General features: G+C 53.3%; 1 protein-coding gene across 2 annotated transcripts in view; it reads left to right on the top strand.

The window, feature by feature from the left end:
- The window catches only part of SDC3 (syndecan 3), a 94,173-nt gene that overhangs the window by 22,133 nt on the left and 48,914 nt on the right, over nucleotides 1-23,126 (top strand). The window contains exons 2-5 of one of the 2 annotated variants that reach the window (XM_009000780.4): nucleotides 6,596-6,713; nucleotides 8,165-8,778; nucleotides 10,759-11,050; nucleotides 12,068-15,883. In XM_009000780.4, the coding sequence (XP_008999028.2) occupies nucleotides 6,596-6,713; nucleotides 8,165-8,778; nucleotides 10,759-11,050; nucleotides 12,068-12,234 (1,191 nt within the window). In that variant the 3' untranslated portion in view covers nucleotides 12,235-15,883. Of the gene's footprint in view, nucleotides 1-6,595; nucleotides 6,714-8,129; nucleotides 8,779-10,758; nucleotides 11,051-12,067; nucleotides 15,884-23,126 lie in introns of those variants that run through there. The other variant, XM_035308461.3, reaches the window with a different exon arrangement.

Here is a 23,126-nt window from a genome sequence, read left to right as displayed (position 1 = left end):
GATCAAGTTCTACATATTTTTTGTAACCTATTTTTTAAACATAATGGTGATACCCATATTAATAGCCAGCATTTACTGAGCAATTTGTTAATGTGCGAACATGCCCAGCCTCCTTCTGTAAACCCCACGAGGCGAGTACTCTTATCTTTGTTTTACCAGTTAAAGCAGCCTGAGAGAGTTAAACATCTGCCCAAGGTCACATAGGAATTGAGAGAGCCAAATGCATGTTCTTATCAATAGCTATCCTGTCCGGCCTTCCAATGATCAATGTGTACATTTTCCCACATCCTTCAGTATTCCTTGAAACAAGTAAAAAAAAAAAAAAAGCCTTCTGTCTGACATTGGTGTCTTTTAATAACCTGATTTGATGGTGTAGATTTGTGAGAACGCAATTGTTGACGGCTGCATGGTATTCCATGCTGTGGTTGTGCCTCGTTTATGTAACTTGTCCCCTGTCGTTGGGTATGTATGTCATAAATGACATTGTCCTGGATCCCCCTGACCTAAGGACTGAACTTGTGGGAGCCCAGAGTATCAGAATCAGAAAGAGCCTTAGGCCACCAAGCTGGGTTTTTCATTTTGCAAATGGGGTAAAGGAAAGGCAGAGAAGGGGGAAGAGGATTTGCCCACAGTCTTGGAGACTGTGGGCGCCTGACCCAGAGCTGCTGCCTGCTCTCCTGTTGGGACTGGGGTGGGATGTGGGTGGGGGCAGGTGCCATTATGGGAAAAAAGGGATCCTGGCGGTGGGGGTGGGGGGATGGTGAGAACACAGGGCTGGATGGACGACTGGCTGGAGGTGACAGGGGAGATACAGGCTTGGGGTAGAGAGGGCCCTGCTTCCAGGATGTCTTTGCAGAGGAGTTGGCTGGGATGGGACAGGCCCAAAGGGAATGTTTCTTGCCCTCTGAGCTGCCTTGTAGGTGGGCGGGGGTGGGGATAAGTTCAGTTGGTGAGAGGCTTGAGTGCGTAAGAGTTGGGACCAGTGGGAGGGTGTGTGTCTGGGCTTGGTGGATTTTTTGTGGGAGTCCATAGTGTTCAGCTCGGCCTTCTCTGGCCTCCCCATTCTGCTGCTCCTCCCTAGGCCTCTGCTCTCTGGGCTTGGGCTCTGTGGCCCCTTCCCCAGCAGGTGCAGTCCTCGTGCCCCTCATCTCCAGCCACAGCAGGTGTGGGGCTGCTGGCTTCCTGGCCAGGGCAGCTGTGGCCGGGCGGGGGTGGGGACTGAGGCGTCCCCCTCCTGGTCCAGGCTCCCCATTGTGCAGCCCCCTTGGTTGTCTTGCTGCCCGGAGCCTGGCCCCAGCCTACATTCTTGCGGTGATGCTCTGGGTCTCCGGGGTGGATCTGGTGAGCGTGAGGGGCACTGAGTTCTCACAGGACTGGGAGCTTTTTGGGGACGGAGGCTGCAGGGATCCAGAGGGCCGTGCTGAGACGCCCTCCCTCCCTGCTTCAAGGAACTAGTCATTAAGTCGCTGTGTGTCTTTGGCCAACACTTTACCTCTGAATGCTGTGTGGCATTCAGACATAACCCTGCCTCTCTCTTCTCAGTGGATGTGTAAGCAAGGCTTTCCCCGCTCTGTGCCTCAGTTTCCACATTGGTAAGAGGGGAGAGTTAAAATCATTGATCCCTCAAGTTGCGGTTCGAGGTGGGAAATGCAGGCCGTGGGAATACAGACAAAGCCTTATGCAGCTCCGACTGTGCATGCATGATCTCACGTGATTCTCACAACTGCTCTACGAAGTATCATTGACCTCATTTAAGCAGACAGGTTCAGAGAGGTTAAGTAACAGACACAAAGTCACCCAGCGAGAAAGCAGAGCTGGATTTGAGTCCAAGACTGTCAGAACCTAAAGGTGGGTCCTCAACCCTTACTCATGTCACCTTGGGTCACCGGGAGAGTGGGGCCTAAGTCTGGCTAATTAGGGGAAGGAAGCTCGGGCAGGACTAATTACACTCGATTTTATTCTTGGCTTTTGCAACACGATTAGCACTGCACAGGGGTGCCGGGCTCCTGGCCCCCAGCCAGCTGACCTAATTTGTGTGCCTGTGTCTGTTAACTTGCCCTTTCCCCCCATCCAGTCTCTCTCTTTCTGCCTGTCTGCATACTCCCCTGCTGTGTGGCCTTGACAATGCCACTTAACCTCTCTGGGCATTCACCGTCTCATCTATTGCATGGATGTAGTTACCCTCATGAGGAGGGTGAGGCTTACATGAGATAAGGACTTGGAAATAATAAGAGAAATTTTAACATAAACTAACAGTCACCACAGCTACATTGATTGATTCATTTTTTGCATGGCATTCGGTCCTGTGCTCAGCCCCTTCCCACAGCCGTGTTATGAGCTGCACAGTCTTATCGTCTCTATTTTACAGATGAGAAAACTGAGGTTTGCCTGACAGCCAATGGGCAGAAAAAGAGGGGCTGGTTCCTTCTGCTTTGCCTCGGTGCTGACCTGTTTCTCTAGGAAGGCTCATGGTGGGGTGGGGGCTGGGCACGGGAGACCCCAGACTCTGGAGTGGGTTCTGAGGGAGGATGGGGTGGGAGGGAGCTACATATCCCCTGCACTAAGGGTGAGTGATGAGCGGGAAGTGAGGAGACTTAGCTGACATCCAACTCATTCAGACCCTCACCCATCACAGCCCTGACCAGTGCTCCTGGGATGGAGGGGGCTGGGCAACCTGGGAGGTGACCTCCTTGCCCCTGGCCCAGGGAACCTCCCCAGCAGCTGCACTAAAACTCTAGGAGAGGATCGGTGGGAGTGGTGCAGAGTGAGGGGGCCTGTGGGTCACTGCTGGGTTTGGTCCCTTCTGGGTTGGGGGCCTGAGGTGCCTCTGTGGAGTGAGGCTATGGGTTATTTCAGAAGGGTATGGTGACAAGGGGACTGTGAGGAGAAATGGAAGTGGGATGTCAGTCCATTAGGAAGGTTGCCACATTTCATCCCGACGTGTGTGTGCACTTGTGTGTAGCAGAAGGAAAGTGCATGTGCGCGCATGTGTATGTGGAAGGAACTGGATGCAGGTATTGTGGGCCTGTAAGTGGCGTGTGAGGTGGGGTATAGTCTGCTGGGGCGGCTTCAGGGAGGGACAATAGGCCGCTTACATGTGGAGCAGGATGTTGGGAGTACTCTGTGTGTTGGGTCCTGTGCTCAGCCCCTTCTCCCAGAAATGCTATGAGTTGCACAGTCTTATCACCGTCATGTGCTGGCGCGTGGGTGTGGATGTTGTGCGGGTGTGGATGGCTGTGGGTGTTGCTGAGCTGATGTCGTGCAGGGGGTGAGGGGCAGCTGCAGGGCACAGATGTATGAATTCAGCCCTGGATGAGCAGTGGGTCTGAGTTGGCCCAGGAATGTCCAGGACAAGGGTTTCAGAGGCAGAGGAACCATGCTCACCTTTGGATTCTAACCTCTGCCTCAGATCCTGCATCTGTGGAATGGGGATGATCAAACCCTGGGCGGTTGTGATGCTTAAAGGAGGCTGCACAGGTGACATGCTCCCAGCGCCTGGCCTGGGGCTAGCCTTCAGCAGCAGTGGGCAGAGGTCTCTAGAGGGCCTTGGGAATGCTCAGCGGCTCTCCTGGGACTAGATGCTCAGACCTTCAGGCGCCATTGGGGGAGCCACTGCTTGGTGTCCCCTCCCGAGATTGGTTGTGGCCAGAAGCTGAAGGTTCCGTGCTTCCACCGGGCACAATCACTGTGTCTGGAGGGTGTGTGGGGTGCAGCCTAGAGGGAAGGTTGTACCCAAGTTGTGAGACTCATGTCTGAGTCAAAGGATGCACCTGCCAGGGGCGATCCCTAGGAGTGATGTGTGTTTAGGGAACATACGTGTTCGTGGTGGTGGGTCTGTGCTGTGGGCTTTGGTGAGGTGAGTGTGGCGCATGGGGTCAGGAGAGTTTGCTGAGGTTTGTCGGGGCATCCGTGGGGTATGTGGTGAGGAAAGGGGTGTGTGTGCCTGTGAGTACCCTGGGGGCAGGTGTGTGTGCAGTAGAGGTGAGGTAGATGGGTGTGTGCTGGTGTGGATCAGGCTGAATTGCCTATAGGCTGTGGTGAGTTTACACATTGTGGTGGGTAAACAAAATTGTGTGTGTGTGTGTGTGTGTGTATGTGTGTATCGGGGTGCATGGTACATGCATGAGGATGTTGGGCTGTGTGTGTGTGTGTGTGTGTGTGTATCAGTTGCATGGTATATGCATGAGGATGTTGGGCTGTTGTGTGTGTGTGCGCGCGCATGCTCGTGTGTATGTGTGTGTATCTATTGAGGTGCATGGTACATGCATGAGGATGTTGGGCTGTCGTGTGTGTGTGTGTGTGCGCATGTGTGCGTGCACATGAGTTAGCATGTGCTTGGGGTTTTGGAGGCCTCCTATCAGGCATTGGGGGGAGTTGTGTTTACCTGGAGGGGGCACAGTGAGGGTCAAGGAGAGGCTGGCAGGGTCCTGGGGCTTTTGGATTCAGTTCTCCTTTAAGGGAATGGCATAGATAATAATGCTTATTATGCATGGATTATGCAAATGCAGAGGTCGTTTGGGGGTCAAAGGCTGCTTGTCACCCTCCTCCTCAGGCATTCCGTGACTCCTAAGGCTTTCGCTGCTGCCTCCCAGGCTCCATTCCCCACCCTCACTTCTCTGTGCCCACTGGGAGTCACAGCTACCAGCACCCTTCAGTAGTGTTCCTGCGAGGGCCTCACGGAGTCCTGGCACGCATACCTGCAGGTCCCAGGTGTCCATGCATTAAGTTCCTGCTGAGCATCCCAGGTGGGCTCAGGGGTGACTGGGTTATTCCTCCCCCTGCCCGTCCTGCAACCTGCTTGCTGTTCTGAAAGAATGTGCTCTTGGACCCAGGTTTGGAAAATCACTGAGGTGGCCCCTTCCCCAGCTTGCCTCATCAGCGTGAGGCTAAATTAGGACGTGCAAGTTCTCCCCCTCTGCCCTCCACCCTTGCCTTCTCTTGCTCTTTCCTATCTGCCAGCACACCCTCCCTGTCTCTGCCCCCTCTGCCCCCGGCCTCCCTCTGTCCTCACCTCTCTGTCCCTGTCTCTGTCTCCGCCTCCCTCCTCCCTTTCATCCTCTTAGTTCCCCCATGATCTCTCCCTCTCTTGCACCCCCCATCTCTGTGGGGAGCTGCAGCTCCTGGTCCTTAGCATAGAGAAGATGGTTGTCATGGTAACGGTTGTCATGTCGATGGCTACTGAGCTGGGGATGAATAGTATCTAGGTGAGCGCTACCTGAGTGGAGGCTGATGGGTTTGCAGGAGGCTCGATGCTTGTCTCTGATCAGAACCACACAGCAGGCCCTGCTCCCCCTGCCCCATGCATGTCGCCGTTTGTACCCACAGGCATGCCGACACAATGCGCCTCTGTGGCTGCCTTTAGGTGAGCATGTGTCAGTGTGTGTCTGTACACGTGCTGTGTCTCTGGGGTGTGTCATTTCAAGGGTCTGTGTAGCTTAGGGGCAGGTCTTTGGGTTTGTGCAGGCTTTTCTTGGAGCAGGAAGTTAGGGGCTAAGTGTCACTGGTCACCGAGGAATCTTGGGGACTCCCTTGTTTTAGCACCCACATTTACCTCAATTTGGGGCTTCCAAAGACCACAGACCTCTTAGAATCCCTCCTCCCAGCTTAAGGCCTCCCAGCTCCTGCCCGGCCTGCCTGGAAGGATAGATAGTGAAGACAGCCCCAGGCAGGGGCAGGAGTGGAGCTGGGTCCCTGCTCAGTCCCCATGCTTCTGAGTGACTCAGGCTGCTTGCCAGAGAGCTGGAGGGAGCAGGGACTCACGGTTGGTTGGCTCAGGTTGTGGAGGGGAGTGGCATGGGGAGCTCTAGCTCCTCCATGCTGGGCATTTGTCTTTTTGGGAAGAGAAGACCTGGCGGAAAGTTGGGTCCTACTGCTCGGAGCTCCTGGAACATCTAAAAAGGAGGAAGACCCAGCAATTCGTCATGGGAGCAATTACACTAACTGTTCCACTCCATGACTCACTGGTAGAAAGTAAATACTGATTAATTCATTACTTCGAGACTATGCGTGTGTATGCATTTGGTGAGGGGCACCTCCTGGCTGCCTGCCCTGGCTGGGCTGGGCAGGACTCTGGAGCAGGTGGTCGAGACTGGGGATATGAAGACAGGATTGAGATCCCCACTCTGGCTCTGTATCAACTCCAGAAGCGGGGGGACATCAGTGTCAGGGGGTGAGAGGCTGGTCCCCAAATGCAGTGCTGGTCCAGCCCCTCCCCTGCTCACGCAAACCCCAGGGCTCCCCACAGCCAGTCCAACATTGCAGATGCTTAGAGACCACCTCAGACCTACTCAACCACTGAGTTGAGTTTTCACAATATTCTGATATGCAGTCAGGATGAAAAATGACCAGTTTCCAAGAGAAAGTCATCAACCAGACACTGAAAGCCTTCTGGGATGGGGCCCCAGGTGACCTGCCTCTGCCCCACCCCTGCCCTGTGAATTATTCACACACATGCACTTTCCTTCCCGGTACACACAAGATCTCTGTCACCCACTTGGATGTCACTCAGCCCACAAGGGCACCTGCCACCCCTCTCGGCACACCCAGGCTGCCAGTCTTGGGTGTCGAGCCCTGTGTTTGCCTCTTCCTTCCCCAGGCCCAGCGCTGGCGCAGTGAGAACTTTGAGAGGCCCGTGGACCTGGAGGGCTCTGGGGACGATGACTCCTTTCCCGATGATGAACTGGATGACCTCTACTCGGGGTCGGGCTCTGGCTGTAAGTACGCCCTCCCTACCCCTGCCTGGGGGCAGTGACCAGTCTGCATCCAGAGCCTACTCTGAGGAGCCCACAGGGGCTTGCTTCAGTGAGGCGGGAGCACATTACTTTATGGGTCAGGCAAGTTCTGGGGCAGGATCCCCAGAAAAGAAGGGCAGACATCCTTCTGGGGATAGAAGATGGCCTGGGAGGACCTCTGGGCCCCAGCCGCCCAGCTCTCCAGGGGCTCCTGTCTGCATCTCTGTGTGTGCCGCGTGGCTCTCTCTGCAGACCTTGCTTGGTTTGGGTGGTCCCCTCAGGTCCAATAAGCTGTGGCCAATGGTGAGGTTAGGGCAGCAATGGCACAGGGTGGGCAGGTGCTTCAAGCAGTGCCAGGGATGGCCCTGCCCTGGGGAAGAGGAGCCAGGCCAGGTGGGTCTAGCAGAGTCTCGGGAGGGAAGGGTGCTGGGAGCCCCACTCTGCCACTTAGCAACTGTGTGCCTCTCGGTGCTCCCCCCACTGAGTCCCTGGATTCTTACCTGTGGATGGTGAGAAACACACTTTCCTCTCAGTGCCTCTAGAAGGGTTTGGGATAGGAAGTTGGGATCTGGCACAGAGGAGAAGCTCTCAAAACAGTAGCAAAAAGAAGGCAGCTGAGATTGGGCCCAATGATGGCATGGACTGGCATCTGATGAGATGTACAGAATCTGCATGCCACAGAGCTGGCTCCCCAGAGCTCTCGCCCCTGCTCTCCCCTCCTCAGCCCAGTCCTTTGAGCTTCTTCCAAGTTAATCTTTGTAAAACCCATTTCCGTTGGGTCACATCTCTACTCAAAAAACTCCCCGGCTCCCCTCCCTCCTGCCTGGTTCTGAGCCAGGGAGCTGGCTGTGGCTTCTCTCTCCCCCAGCCCCCACCCCTCTTATCTCATTTCCTCTCAGGTTCCTTCACTGTCCTGGCTTTGCATCAGCCAGATTGCCCAAGCAGTTCCCTTGTAGCAAGGGCTTGTTCTCCCTCTTAACCCTCTGCCTGTGCCTCTGGGGGAAGCCCTTAGTGTACCACTCCTTCCTTGAGCTCATGATAGGGGTGACTTTGGGGTCTGACTCTTCCCAGAATGCCACTCCTGTGCTCCCCTGCAAGCCCCAGCAAGATTTGCAGCCAGTAGCACTTCAGTTGCTCTGCCTAGATTCAACCTCACAGAAGTGTAGCCTGGGTGAGCAGGAATAGTCAAGGAGGGCTTCCTGGAAGAGGTAGCCTCCAGAAGAATATTTGACTTGGCAGAGAGAAGTTGGGGAACATCAGCAACTGGCTACCTCTGGCCAGGCTGCGCCTTCCTCCTTTATCTTTTCTGGGAAAATTGAGCAAAGAGAGGGGGTTGGGAGCTCTAATCTTGATGGCCATTGCTTACCTGGGATCCTCATGCCCCTCACAACCACCCAGCTCCCTAGCTCTCTCCCTCTCCCCCACCCCCTCAGACTTCGAGCAGGAGTCAGGCATTGAGAAAGCCATGCGCTTCAGCCCAGATGTGGCCCTGGCAGTGTCCACCACACCTGCAGTGCTGCCCACCACGAGCATCCAGCCCGTGGGCACACCATTCGAAGAGCTCCCCTCTGAGCGCCCCACCCCGGAGCCAGCCACCAGTCCCCTAGAGGTGACAGAAGTCCCAGAGGAGCCCAGCCAGAGAGCCACCGCCGTCTCCACCACCATGGCTACCACTGCTGCCACAACCACAGGGGCCCTGACTGTGGCCACAGTGCCTGTCACAGTGACCACTGCTGCCCCCAGCACCCCTGCAGCACCCCCTGTTACAGCCACCACTGCTGTTGTAAGGACCACCGGCGTACAGAGGCTTCTGCCTCTTCCACTGACCACAGCAGCCACGGCACGGGCCACTACCCCCGAGGCGCCCTCTCCCCCCACCACGGTGGCTGTCTTGGACACTGAGGCACCAACACCCAGGCTGGTCAGCACAGCTACCTCCCGGCCAAGAGCCCTTCCCAGGCCAGCCACCACCCAGGAACCTGACAGCCCTGAGAGGAGCACCCTGCCCCTGGGGACCACTGCCCCTGGACCCACAGAGGTGGCTCAGGTGAGGGTGTTGGGAAGGGACAGGGAGGAGGGCAGGGGGGTGGGTCAGGGGAGGGATGAGGAGGGAGGAAGGAGCTGGGCAGGACTGAGGACCAGGAGACTGTAGAGATGAGCCAGACAAGGTGGGGGTGAGGGGCAGGACCAACGGACAGATCAAATGGGGAGGGAAGAGGGACAGAGGTGGTTGGATCCTAATGGGACAGGACATTGGTGGGGAAGGAATTGGGTGTGTGCAGTGGTGACAGGGAGGGCCAGGCCGTGTGTTCTGGTGGAGAGCATTAACTCAGCGATCTGGCAGCTGGATTCAAATCATTCTGCTGCCACTTCCTACTTAATGGGACCTCAGGCTGGTCCCTGATCCTTTCTATACCTCTGCTTCCTCATCAACGGAAAGGAGAAAACAATAGAATGTGTATCATTTCATTGTGAGCATGAAATCGCCTGACATATCCGCAGTGCTCCTGACATATCTAACAGCCCTGGTGATGGTAGACCCACTAGGTTCTCAGCTGCTGTCATCATCACGGTTGTTATTACCATTGGTCTAAGGGTGGTTGAAGCAGGGTATGTGAGTATGCACCACTTGCCTGGCGGAGGGCTGCCTGGATGTGGCTCAGCGCTCAGCCCACCCCTCAGGCTGTTAGCCTCAGCTTCACACCCACCCCTTGGGCGGCACCGTGGTCATCTCATTTTACAGGTGAGGCAACTGCCAGTACACAGGGAGGAGAAGCCACTTCCCAAGGCTCCCCAGCTAGTGGTGACAGTCAGGATTTGAACCCAGGCAGTTGGTACCAGAGCCTGGCAGTCTCGCAGGGCCGGGGCTGCATGTGTGTGTGTTTGGGATATGATGGACGGGGTGAGGGATTGATGGGAAGGGGATGAAGATGTTAGGACTGCCAGGGATGGATGGATGAATCCCAAGGACATGAGAGAAGTGGCCTGGTCCCTGCTGGGTACACTGAGTCAGATGGAAAGGTACTAACAGGGCCTGGGTGCCAGAGCTCCCTGCAGCTGGCCTCACCAAGGAGGGCCCTTGGGCCATGGAGCTGCCTTAGGGTCAATGTCAGCCCCCACCCAGTCCAGCAGGATGCAGGCCCTTCCCTTGCCTCCTCATGCAGCTGGGAAAGCCTGGCGTTTTCACACAGACTTGGCCAAGCAGGAAAGGGAAACAGTGACGTGGCACGGCGCCCAGGAGAAGGCGCATGGAGCCCAGGTTGCGGGAGTAGCCACGGTGCACACGGTGGACACTGGGGCATGGCTGCAGCTTCTTTTCAGCCTGGACACCAGATCCACCCTTTCCATGCCCACCTGCAAAGCAGCCATGACCCTGCTCCGATGGCTCCCACAGCCCCCACTTTGGTCTCATGATTCCCAGTTCTGATCCTGCCTCCGAGTGGTGGGAGCCCCAGAGATTGGCAGTCACTGAGCTGGTTTCCTGGACACCTGCCCCTGACACCATCATACTCTGCAGGCTGTGGTCTTAGACTGGCCTCCAGGCTGCAGGACGTGCCCCTGCCTCAGGCATGGACCAGGACCAGGCCCAAGTTGACAGCAGCTGCACCCAGCAGTTCCCAAACAGCTTCTCGGCAGGAATCCCCTGAGGATTGTTACTAAGGCAGCTGGAGGGGACATGATGGGGACAGGATGTGGCCGAGCAGGAACAGAGGCAGTGTGGTAGTAGTTAGAAACACAGACTCTGGGGGCAGATAGATCTGAATTTTAGTCCGTCCCCCACTTACTAGCTATATGTCCTTGAGCAGGTCATTTATGCTCTGAGCCGACTTCCTGCTCTGTAACCTTGGGGCGTTGTTACCCTCCTTCGTGGGGATGCTGCATAGCACAGGCCTGGCATGCAGGGAGTGCTAAGTGTTAGCCCCAGGGCAGTAGGATGGTGGTGGGGGGTTATGCATGCAATTGTGGTCACCCTGTGGCGGGGGGGTGCTGCAGCCTGACTCCTGCATTCATGCCACCCTCTCTGCAGACCCCAACTCCGGAGACCTACCTGACCACAGTCCGGGATGAGCCAGAGGTGCCAGTGAGTGGGGGGCCCAGTGGAGACTTTGAGCTACCAGAAGAAGAGACCACACAACCAGACACAGCCAATGAGGTGGTAGCTGTGGGAGGGGCTGCGGCCAAGCCGTCACCTCCACCTGGGACACTGCCCAAGGGTGCCCGCCCAGGCCCTGGCCTCCTGGACAATGCCATCGACTCGGGCAGCTCAGCTGCTCAGCTGCCTCAGAAGAGTATCCTGGAGCGGAAGGAGGTGCTCGTAGGTGAGGCTTGGGGTCTGGGCCAAGGGGAGCCTGGGAGGCAGCTAGCTGGGCCTCAGTTTGCCTCTAGGAACCCAGAAGGGAGATCAGGGCGTGGTTTCCTAGGAACCAATAGGAAGGAAAGCTGGGCACTCAACCCCCCAGGACCTGCCTTCTGGCTCCTCCCCTGACTCTCCTCCTTCCCAGTATCCAACCCTGACTTCATGTCCACCTCTAGGTCTTTTCCTCAGTGCTCTCTGACCCCTGCGTGGACTTTGACTTTGATCCCCGCTTTCCTGGGCTGCACTGGCTGACCCCTGCGTGGACTTTGACTTTGATCCCCGCTTTCCTGGGCTGCACTGGCTGACCCCTTGGGACCTTACTTCCTAGATGCTAATCTCTGACCCATTGTTCAGCTTAACCTTCCCCAATTTTTGACCCCAGTCCCTGTGGACTTGCCCTGGCCGCATCTAGGGAGTCTCTGGACTCCTGGTCCAAATCCTGGCGTTGCGCTCAGGCAAGGTACTTCACCTCTCCAGCCTTCCTTCCCTTCATCTGTAGATTGGGGTTAGTCATTTTGCCCTTAATCAGTTCTAAGAGGCACATCTGTTCACATGTTAATTCTTCTGTAATTGGGGTATATCATATTTCTTTCTTTCCTAGCAGTTATAAAATATTGAGGCATCTTATGACTGATGGCATTTTAAATTTGCTGAGGATCTCAAATGACCCCTTCCTGATAGGGCTGGGATGAGGGTTCAGTGAGTTAGTGTGTTAGGTGATTAGAACGCAGCCACTGAAGTCCTATAAATGGTAGCCAGTGCTGGGAGTAGTAGTATTGACTCCATCTCCACTCCGACTCAGATCCAGGACTCCCAGCACTCTCCTCACCCTGGTCCCTGTCCCTGAGGACCCTCTGCCCTGGTTCTACCCTGCCTTTAGGCCATGACCTCTCTGCCCTCTCCCTCCACAGCTGTGATTGTGGGCGGGGTGGTGGGTGCCCTGCCTTTGGGCCGTGACCTCTGCCCTCTCCCTCCACAGCTGTGATTGTGGGCGGGGTGGTGGGCGCCCTCTTTGCCGCCTTCTTGGTCACACTGCTCATCTATCGCATGAAGAAAAAGGATGAGGGCAGCTACACACTGGAAGAACCCAAGCAGGCAAGCGTCACATACCAGAAGCCTGACAAGCAGGAGGAGTTCTATGCCTAGTGGAGCCGCAGTGCCTCCCTGCAGCCTCAGCACCACCCTGCCGTCCAGTCCCCAGCCTGGCCCCACCAGTCCCAGCCTGGGACTGGGCCTGGAGCCTGGCCCCAGTTCTTCTCTGCCCTCCCTCCCAAGGCCTGCCCAGGCTGCCAGCCTCACACAGATCTTCCCTGAGGAACAGGGGCTGCTGCCATCACTACAGACTGTGCCCTTACAAGCTCAACTCTTGTTCCCCTCATCCCTGCCACCAGTCTGGGGCTTCAGGACCTCATGTCAGATGGATGGGAGGAAGGAAGCTCCTGATTGACTGGTGGAAAAAAGAGTGGGGCTCGAGATGGGCCTGAGCCCCAGCTTGGCCCCTGCAGAGCTCACTAGGATCTCCATTTTGGGGCAGAGAAGGACTCAGGCTGGTTTCGAGGACAAACATTCGTCTGTCCTTGAAATCACATAGACACTGCAACCTCTGGCATCTATCCCACAGCCTCTCTCTGCCTGGGTGAGAGGGTGTCCCTTGTCACCAGCCTGTTTTGTCCCATCTTTCTGGGGTTGCTGAGTCTCTCCTCTTGCCTGCCAAGTACACATGCATCCCAGACTTCATTTCTTTCTGCATCTTCCCCTACAGAACAGCTTCCTGAGAGTGCCGGGGCAGCCACTGGTGACGAGAGGCTGCTCTGCTGTCTCTCCCATGAGGGGACTCTGCACGGACATCATTGCCCACACTGTCACACATATTTTCATGCAGTCACACACCAGACAAAAGCATGCAATGACAAAACCAGACACAATCCTGACTGCCCAGCCAATCAAGACATATCACAGGACACACACGTCCCTCCAAGAATGTTATCCTCTCTCATCACTTACACACCCCCAGACTCTAAGTACAGTGCAAGTCACTAGTCATGGTCCGTGACAGTGACAGTGTGGCCTCCTCCTGCCCCCAGCACACCTACACTCTGGTACCACACACATTGTCTCCTGCTTTCAGGCTCACTGGGGGAGGGTGGAATTGAGCCAGAACAATCAGCCCATATTGGGTCTCCTGGAGTTGTCCCGTCATACTCAGTCCCATGCCATGGTGCCCACACCAACCATATGGCCACCGACCCCAGCTGGTGTCAGACACAATCCCGTGTGGATGCACAATCTCATGCCACATGACCTGCTCTCAGTGCTGGAGGGAAACAGGCCCTTGCCTTTCCTGGAAAAAGTGTGGGGCCACAGCCCTTTCAGGGCATTGCATGCAGGTGGGCCTGGCTTCACCCCTACCTGCTTCCTCCCCACTGCAGTTGGCAAAGGGGGAGGTTTGGGGCCAGCCCTTCCACTGGCTGGGAGCCTGGGGGCTCCTCTAAGGCTGAGGAAGGAAATTTGACCCCAGACTGTGAGGGGCTCTTGGGTCTTCCAGGACGGAAGACCCAGGGCAGGGAGGGGGCATGTGGTTGGGCTCCTTCATTTCCCTGTTACCCCTTCCTGCTCTGAGATAGGGGGCTGACTCTGCCTCCCAGGACACAAGTCTCCAAAGTGCCTGTGAGGGCGGGCCCTTCGCACCCTCTGCCCTCTGCCTGCCAGGCCAGCCTCAGCCCACCTGCCCGGGGCCCACCCTGTGGACATCCCCTCACCTATTTGGCCAAACAGTTCTGACTGCAGCTTCAGGGCCCATGGCTGGAAGCAGCCCCTGAAGATGCCTCAGGCCAAGGGCAGGGTTTGAGGGATGAGACCAGGTAACAGTGGGGGAGGTGTTACCTCCTTTGTTACCTAGCAAGTATTTTAAGTGTGGGGTCACAGATCTTTGGGGAAGGGTGTGCTTGGCAGGGGGCCTCCTTGAGCCAAAGGGATAGATGTGAGTTGTGATTGGCTGGCACTCACACCCCCACCCCTCACCCACAACCCAGATTCAAGTCAGGAAGGCAGGTTGTATTTCAGGGCCCTTTTCAAGATGCCCTGGCAGCAGATTTCTGCAGGGTGAGGGGTAGCGGAGTGTAGGCAGTGAGGGTGAGGTTCTGGGGGCTGTCTGTTCCCGGCTGGACTCCATCTTCAAGTCCCAAAACCCTCCTTCTCAGGGCCCAGAGGCTTGTGAGGAAGCCAGGTGGCCCCAGCCTTAGAAGAGTGGGCATGGGGGGCCCCCAAGATCTGGAGGAGGTGGGTTGGCCTCAGTCATCTTTGGAGCAGAAGGGCTGGGTCCTAGGAGCAGAGACCACAAGACTGTCTCCCTCCTCCCTGGGGTGCTGCTGTCTTGGGGACTACAGCTCTGGTGAGACGGCCTGGGCAGGCCGAGGCTGAGAAACCAGGGAGGAGAGAGGAGAAAGGGCTTGGGCCTCCAGCCCCAGAAGATGCTGGCCCCTGGGCGGGAGACTCAGCAGGGAGTGCAGCTTCTGTGTAGGGCTGGAGCCTGGAGCCTGTGGCAGGGGTGGCCCCAGTCAGCCTGGTTCCTCGCATTCCCAGGGGTTGGCTTCTGATTTGGGGCTTGAGCCCCAAATGCTATCCTTAGCATTTGAGAGAAGAGGCCAGGGGCCTTGTTCATGGAGCGGGTACTCACCCAAGGCAGATGTCCAGGCTTTATCCTTGTGAGCTTGAAGAGTCTGACCAGCCATATCTGCCCTGGCTGGCCTGACCAAGGCAAGGCAGTCCGAGAGAGAGTTCAGTGAGGGCAAGCTGGGGCTCTCTGAGGTGCAATGTGGGTGCAGGGTCCTCATGTGCCCCAGCCCCCACCTGTGATAGGGTGTCCTGAGGGGCTTTGGCATTTGCCGGAAGCACAGCGAGTTCCAAATGAGAGGGAGCTTGTGTGGCTTGTGAGCCTCTGGGGCCCTGGCTGCCAGAGCACGAGGAGGGCCGGGACCTTGAGAGCCCAGGCCCTGTCTCCAGAGGGCCAGATGGGGGCCTCGCCTGAAAAGCTGGTTCCCTTGATCTCTGGAGGTATGTGGGTGGCAGCCAGGGCTGGGCAGGGCTTAGGCTGTGTGGGCCAGACCCCCCTGGAGTTGGCAAAGCTTCCTGTCAGGCCTCCAGGTGGGGGCCCTTGGACACAGGGAGCAGACCCTTAGCCTCACCAGGAGTGGCTGCCTCCCAGGTTCTCTGAATTTCTTCTTCCAGTAACTGCAGCCCTGGACTTGCCTCCTCAGGCCTCCTGCCTGTAAATAGAGGCCCACAAACTGTACAGATTTACAGAGGCATCAAGACTGGCCCTGGGAGTCACCATCTGAGGGCCAGTGGCTCCAGCATCCCCAGGTGCCTGCCTGGCATCGCAGTGCCCCTGGCCTCAGCGTGGCAAATGCATGTAAATATTTTTTGTAGGCAGCGTGGCTCCAGAGAGCCCCCTGAAGACAGTGTCCCTCCCTCCGGTGAGTCCTCTCCTGTACAGAACTGGCCTGGGGTGTGTGCGGGTCTGCTGTCCCTTCCCCCAGGCCTTCCCTGTCCCTTCTCTCCCCTATAACCTGTTTATTAACCATACCTGTCCTGAGTTCATGGCCAAAACTTTAAATAAGGAAAAGCAAAGGAAAAAAAGACAGTGGAGAAAAGAGACCAGGGCACCTGCCCCGCTGCGGGTACTCACCTGAACCAGCCTTCTGAAGGAACTGGCTTTTTTGTTTTTGTTTTTGTTTTTTTAACACTTCCCGTGCTGTGCCCATTTATAAGAGGAAATAAAATTAAGCTGAAATAATGTGCCGTGTCCAGAGTATGAGATAAATATGGTCATTTGGGGAGGGCAGCCCGTGGCTGCACCCTGGGCCCCAGCCATCTGCCCCCGTCAAAGAAATTGAGAACCAAGCAGGGAAAATTGACTAACAGCTTCTCGTGGGAACCATTATGGTAAAAGCTGCTGTTGGTTGAGAGCATTCAGGAAACCACAGAGCTGCTGCGGTGAGGCTGGGGTGGGGCTGTGGTTGGGAGGGGACAGGCAGTGGTGAGAGGGGCCTGTGCTTCACCACCAGGGGAAGAACTCTGGCTTTAGGCCACAAATAAAAAATCTTGGGACCACAGGATACCAGAATCGGAGTAGCCAAGACAGAGCCCCAAGGCCCAGGACCTCACTGTGGGACCTCAGACAGTTTGACACCTCAGTGCCTCAGTCTGCACGGCTATAAAGTGGGGTGAAGGGGCCAGATGCCACTGGGAGGTCCTCATAGAGGAATGAGCCAGTGAGACACCTGCTATGATGTGGGGGGTTGATTTACCTAGATTCAAAGCCAAGCATGCATGGCTGTTCATGCAGGGAGCTTCAGAAGGCAATGCCCGTCTTCTGAGTGCTGTCAGCCTCCTACCCTTCTCCCTCCTACCCTTCTCCCCCATCTCGAATTCTAGTGATGTGATTTTATTTTCAGCTTGGAGGAGTAGAAAGAGCATTGTCTTGAAGTCAAGCAGACCCTTTGCTCTATGTCTCTGAGCCTTGGTTTCCTTGAAGGCAAATGGGGACAATAAGGTTGGTATTTGGAGGCATGAAGCATGGCAGATATGCCATCTGTAGCTGGATTTATATTCTTCTCTTTGCATCACCTACCTCATACCAGGCAAACCTTTATCCAAATCCTAGCTCTGTCAGTGACTAGCTATGTGACCTTGGGTAAGTGATTCAAACTCAGTGCTCAGTTTCCTCACCTGTAAAATGGGGGCAATACTAGTACTGGCCTCATAAGCATAGTGCTTAGGACTGTGGCAGGCATACAGTAGGTGCTGTACAAATGTGGGCAATTATTACTACTGTTGTTGCTATCATTATTACTGTTATTCTTATTTGCAGGGCCCAGCACAGTGCCTATTGATTGAATCAGTGACACTGAGCTTGGGTAGCAATCAGACTATCAGGGTCAGCTCTAGTGTGAACTATGACTTAGGCTTAGGCTTGTTAGAGCGAAGGGCAAGAGCCTGCACGTGGGCTGGGTGCTGCATCTTGGAATATTTCCCTCTGGGCCCCTCACCCAAGATATGAGCAACAAAACCAAGAGGGAAGGAGGAAGAATAGCTGATTGTTTCCTGCAGCCCAAGAGTCACAGCCACCCGGCCCAAGCTGCCCTGAGAACAGAGTGTGCTCAGCTTCCAGGGCCACCCACCCTGCCTCTGCTGGCCTGAGGCAGGGCTCAGGGCCGACGAGGATCCAGGTTTATCACCACCAAATAACCAGTAGGGATGAGAGAGGGCAGACGGCTAAAGGAATGGGTTGAGGCACTATGCCAAGTACCTCATATTATGTTAGCTCATTTAAGCCCCAGGTCTGGGCTCCTGGCCTGTTTTTGCAAATGAAGCAACTGAGGCTCAAACAGCAGAATCCCAAAGCCCTAGAGCAACTGGAAGGTGCAGTGGGATTCTGCTGTCTCCTCCCTGCCACGAGCTAGCTGTGAGGATGGGCAGGTTACTAAGCTTCTCTGAACCTCAACTATATCATCAGAACAACAGGAGCACTTGGTGTTACTGAAATGCTCTAATGGTGCATTAACACATGCCATTTGTGGGGTGCCTTCCAATTAGCATCATTCATTCATAGACTATTTAATTCTTGGGGACAATTTTTACCCCTATTTTATCATAAACAATGTGTTTATGATGAATACATTGGCCCTATCAGCAAAATCCACACTGTGGGACACTCTGTAGGAAAAATGACCCAGTTTTTTCAACAAATAAATTATAAGGAAGACAAAAAAAGAGAAAGAGATGGAGAATTTATAGATAAGCTTAAATGACATGTTAACCAATCAATATGGGAACCTGATTTAGATTCTGATTCAAACAAATTATATTTTTAAAATGCCCCAGTTGGCTGGGCATGGTGGGTCACACCTGTAATCCCAGCACTTTGGAAGGTCAAGGCAGGCCAATCGCCTGGGGTCGGGAGTTTGAGACCAGGCTGATTAACGCAGAGAAACCTCGTCTCTACTAAAAATACAAAATTAGCCTGGTGTGGTGGCCCGTGCCTATAATCCCAACTACTCAGGAAGCTGAGGCAGGAGAATTGCTGAAACTCAGGAGGCGGAGGTTGTGGTGAGCCGAGATCATGCCATTTTACTCCAGCCTGGGCAACAAGAGCGAAACTCCGTCTCAAAAATCAATAAAATAAAATGCCCCAGTTATGACCTAGGAAGAACTTGCCCTGGCTAACAGTGAATGACACCTGTATGCCCCCAAACCCATGCCCGTTCCTTACAGCATGCCAGTGAGACTCTTTTCAGTATTTCCAGCAAGACAAGATAAAGGTGTAGACTTGGCTTTGGCCAAGCGGAGGCAAGTGGAAATTGAACACTGAGTGAATGAGTAAAAACTGTGTATATATGCACACACATACAAATATATATGTATATACAGACTGAAATACTTCATACACATATGTATGTGTGTGTGTTTTTTAATATGTGCATACATATATGTGTATACGTGTATGCATGTATATATTTTTTGAGACAGGGTCTCATTCCGTCACCCAGGCTGGATTGCAGTTGTGTGATCATGGCTGACGGCGGCCTTGAGCTCCCCAGGCTCAGGTGATCCTCCCACCTCAGTCTCCCAAGTAGCTGGGACTACAGGTGCTCACCACCACATCCGACCAATTTTTGTATTTTTTGTAGAGACAAAGTTTTGCCATGTTGTCCAGGCTGGTCTCACACTCCTGGGAAGTGACCGAGTGAATATTTGTTATTAAGCATTGCCAATGCTCTTAGATGTGATAATGATCCTGTAGTTACGTTTTTAAAATGCGTCCTTACCTTTTAGAGATACAGGCTGAAATATTTGTAGATGAAGTGACAGGGTGTCTGGAACTGGCTTCAGAATAATATGGGGAGGAGTGGGTGAGGGAACAGAAGTACGATGGGGCTTGAATTGATCATTATCGATGCTGAGCGATGGGCATGTAGGGGCTTCATTCTGTTATTCTATCTACTCTGAGTTTACATTTGAAATTCTCCATACTAAAGCACTTTAAAACAGAAGAAGCCAATTCCTGGAGGGACACGGGGAACTGCCTGAGGTTGCACCCCCAGGAAATGGAGAGCTGGGCCCCCTGCTGCAAGTCTAGGCCCCGGGCCATTCCCCCAACCCCTGCCTGGGAACTCCTGCCACGTTCTACTCTCCTTGGCTTTTCATCATCCACTGCCAGGTAGTCAGTGCCTTCATGGGCCCTGTTCCCCCTCCTTTTATGAAAACTGACTTCCATGAGTGGCTCTGTTGAAATAATTTGCATGAAATTGTCATGACTGACGTGGCTTCAGCTATTTCCGTCCTCCAAAGGTGTTTGTTCATTGCCAGAGAAAGTAGCAAAAGCAGCCCTTCCCAAGTGAGCCATGTGTTTTGCTCATGAAGCACCGTTCAGGAAGTCCTTGGCCTCACTTGCTGTTCATTCACATCAGTGCTGGGAGATGGGCTGGCTCGGGATTACTCCTCCCACTTCGAAGGACATTAGATTTGTTCATCACCATCCCCTACCCTCAGTGCCTGCCCCTGTCCATTTTCAAGACTCTGACCAAGTCTAGGCCTTTATCTTGTCTTGCTGGAAATATTGAAATAGAGTCTTACTGGCATGCTGTAAGGAAAGGGCATGACTTTGGGAGCATTCAGGTGTCATTCACCGTTAATCAGGGCAAGTTCTTAGGTCATCCTGGGGAAGCCCCTTCACCTCCCCTCTACCCACCGAGCCTTGGCTTCCTCCTCTGTGTCACGGGCACAGTGATGATGGCTGCAGAGAAGACTTGTGGGGACCCAAAAAGTGGGCAGATCTAAGTGTCCAGCACAATGACTGACATGCAGCAGGTGCACAACACTAAAAATGAAGATATGAAAGATACTGCAATACAGTCATGCGTCACGTAATGTGTTCTGAGGGATGCATCATTAGACGATTTCACCTTGAGTATATCTAGTGCCCTTAAACAAACCTAGGTGGGATAGCCTGCTGCACACCTAGGCTCTGTGATACAGACCATTGCTCCTAGGTTACAAAGCTGCACAGCGTGCTACTCTACTGGATACTGTGGCAACTGTAGCACAGTGGCATGTAATTATGTATCTAAACATATCCAAACATAGAAAAAGTGCAGGGGGCTGGGCACAGGGGCTCATGCCTGTAATCCCAGCACTTTGGAAGGCTGAGGCAGGAGAATTGCTTGAGGCCAGGAGTTTGAGACCAGCCTGGGCAATATAGTGAGGCTATAAATAAAAATAAAACTTTAAAAAGTTAGCTGTGTGTGGTGGTATAGTCCTGTAGTCCCAGCAACTCAGGAGGCTGAGGCAGGAGAATTACTTGAGCCTAGGAGGTCGAGGCTGCAGTGAGCCATAATTACACTTCTGCACTCCAGCCTGGATGACAAAGTGGGATCCTGTCTCTAAAATAAATAAATAAATAAGAGGTATAAAAATACTGGATAAAAGATTTAAAAAATGGTACACATATATGGAGCATTTGCCATGAACAGAGCTAGCAGGACTGTCAGTGCACACTGTACACACTACATTTATACAATGTTTTTCTTCAATAATAAACTTAGCTTACTGTAACTTTTTAAAAGTTTTATAAACTTTTTATTTTTTAAAAACTTTTTGACTCTTGTAATAATGTACAGCTTAAAACACATTGTAGGCCGGGCAAATTGGCTCATGCCTGTAATCCCAGCAGTGTCAGAGGTGGAGGAGGGCAGATTACCTGAAGTCAGGAGTTCGAGACCAGCCTGGGAAACATAGTGAAGCCCTGTCTCTAATACAAACACAAAAATTAGCCAGGCCTGGTGGCACGCACCTGTGGAACCCGTGGGGTGGAGGTTGCAGTGACCTGAGATCTTATCACTGAACTCCAGGCTGGGTGACAGAATGAGACTTCATCTCAAACAAACAAACAAAAAACAAAAAACCCCACGTTGTATATTTTATTAATTTATGTCCTTATTCTAGGTTTTTTTTTTTTTTTGAGATGGAGTTTTGCTCCTGTTGCCCAGGCTAGAGTGCTATGGTGTGATCTCAGCTCACTGCAACCTCCGCCTCCTGGGTTCAAGCAATTCTCCTGCCTCAGCCTCCCAAGTAGCTGGGATTACAGGCACATGCTACCACACCTGGCTAATTTTGTATTTTTAATAGAAATGGGATTTCACCTTGTTGGCCAGGCTGATCTTGAACTCCTGGACTCAAGTGATCTGCTCACCTTGGCCTCCCAAAGTGCTGGGATTACAGGCATCAGCCACCTTGCCCTGCCCTGTGCTAGACTTTGTGTGTGTGTGTGTGTGTGTGTGTGCGTGCGTGCGTGTGTGTGTGCGTGCGTGCGTGTGTGTGTGCTACACTTTTATACAACGGGATATGCAGGAGGTTGGTTCACACCAGCATATGATGTCACCAGGTGGTAGGAGTTTTTCAACTGCCTTATAATCTTATGAGATCACCTCTGCATATGTGATCTGTAGTTGACTGAAACATTGTTATGTGACACATGGCTGTAATAGTAACAACAGAAGACATGTGTATTGGACGGGTGACAGGCATGCTCTAAGAACTTTTTAATAGAGTGAGGCCTTTAGAATAGTGCCTGGCATATGGTAAGCGCTACATGAGTGTTTATTAAATAAAATTATTGTACATGTAGTAGCTTATTTAATCTTTACAAAATCTTGAGAAGCAGTAGGTACTCATTAGTCTCATGTTTACAGATGAGGAAACTGAAACACAGAGACTTCCAGATGCTGAGAATGTAGGTGAGACAACAGTACAGTCAACCTTGACTTCTTCTCCACCTTCACCTGGCAAACTCCTATGGATCCTTCAAAACCCTACTCCAACATCACCTGCTCTGGAAGCTCCCAGTCGTTGGCCAGGATGAACTCTTAGACCTGGACAACAGGAGGAGGAAGGGAAAGGAGGGCATGAGGGAGGCTGGCTGGGTGGGAAAGGTAGGGGTGAGAGAATAGAGGGATGCAGGCCTTTGGGAGACACCCTGGGTTGGCTCATGGGAAGTGTGTGAGGGGAAGTCCTTGGTCCTTCCTCCCGGCAGAGGCGCCTCTGTCTTGTGGCTTGCCCTGCAAAGGCCAGCTGAGCCTCCAGCTTCCTTGAGGTTGGCTATGTGGTATGCAAGTGAAAAGCCCCTCTCGGGCCAAACTGACCTGATTTGACTCCCGACTCTTGTTCTTACTGGTAAGGTGATTCCAGCCAAGTTATTTGACCTCATATACTTGGCTGCTTATGGAAATAGAAGGGGGATAATTGTAGTATCCACCTTGTAGAATTACCATGAGGCTTCATTGTAAATTCAAGGTACATAGGAAGTGCTCAGTAAATACTGACTTGGATGATCCAAGGCATCTTGGATTCTTGGTGAAGCTGCCCTCTCTTTTCTCTGGATTCCTGCTGTGCTTAAGTCTAAACCGCACAATTCAACCCAACATTTGTGACTGTAACAATGACTTTTTATTAGGTGTTTCTACTGGGCAGGCTGTAGGCCTGGTCCTTTTTACACAGCATCATAAAGACCATCATAACCCCATGGGGTGTATACTAGTAATATGCCCATTTTACAGATGAGAAAATAGAGGCCTCTTTGAAAGGTTAAAATTGTGTCTAAAATTCCACAGCAAGCACATGGCAGAATGAGGATTGGAACCCAGGCAATCTGACCTGGAGCCCATGCGATTCTTTCTAGTTTGTTAGTGTCCCAATACTGATGGATACCTCCTGTGTGCCAGACTCCATGCTAGGTACCAGGGGAATAAAAGACATGCAATCCTGGCCCTCAGGGAACTCACAGCCTGGCATGGGGAACACAGATGTGAAGGAGGAGGGCTGGACCTGATGTCTGCGCTGATCTGCTAGAGGCTGTTTTATTTAATCATATTCTAACGATTATTGGGCATATGGTCGACACAATAAATAATGCTCTCTCTTCCTAAAGACAAGACAGACAGGCTTCTAGAGTGAAAAAGTAGCACACAAAGCACAGCTTT

This window comes from Callithrix jacchus, chromosome 7 (assembly GCF_049354715.1).
Source record: "Callithrix jacchus isolate 240 chromosome 7, calJac240_pri, whole genome shotgun sequence".
In the NCBI taxonomy this organism is placed as follows: domain Eukaryota; kingdom Metazoa; phylum Chordata; class Mammalia; order Primates; family Cebidae; genus Callithrix; species Callithrix jacchus.
Note: the sequence above shows the minus strand (reverse complement) of the source record. Positions and strands in the feature narration are given on the sequence as shown.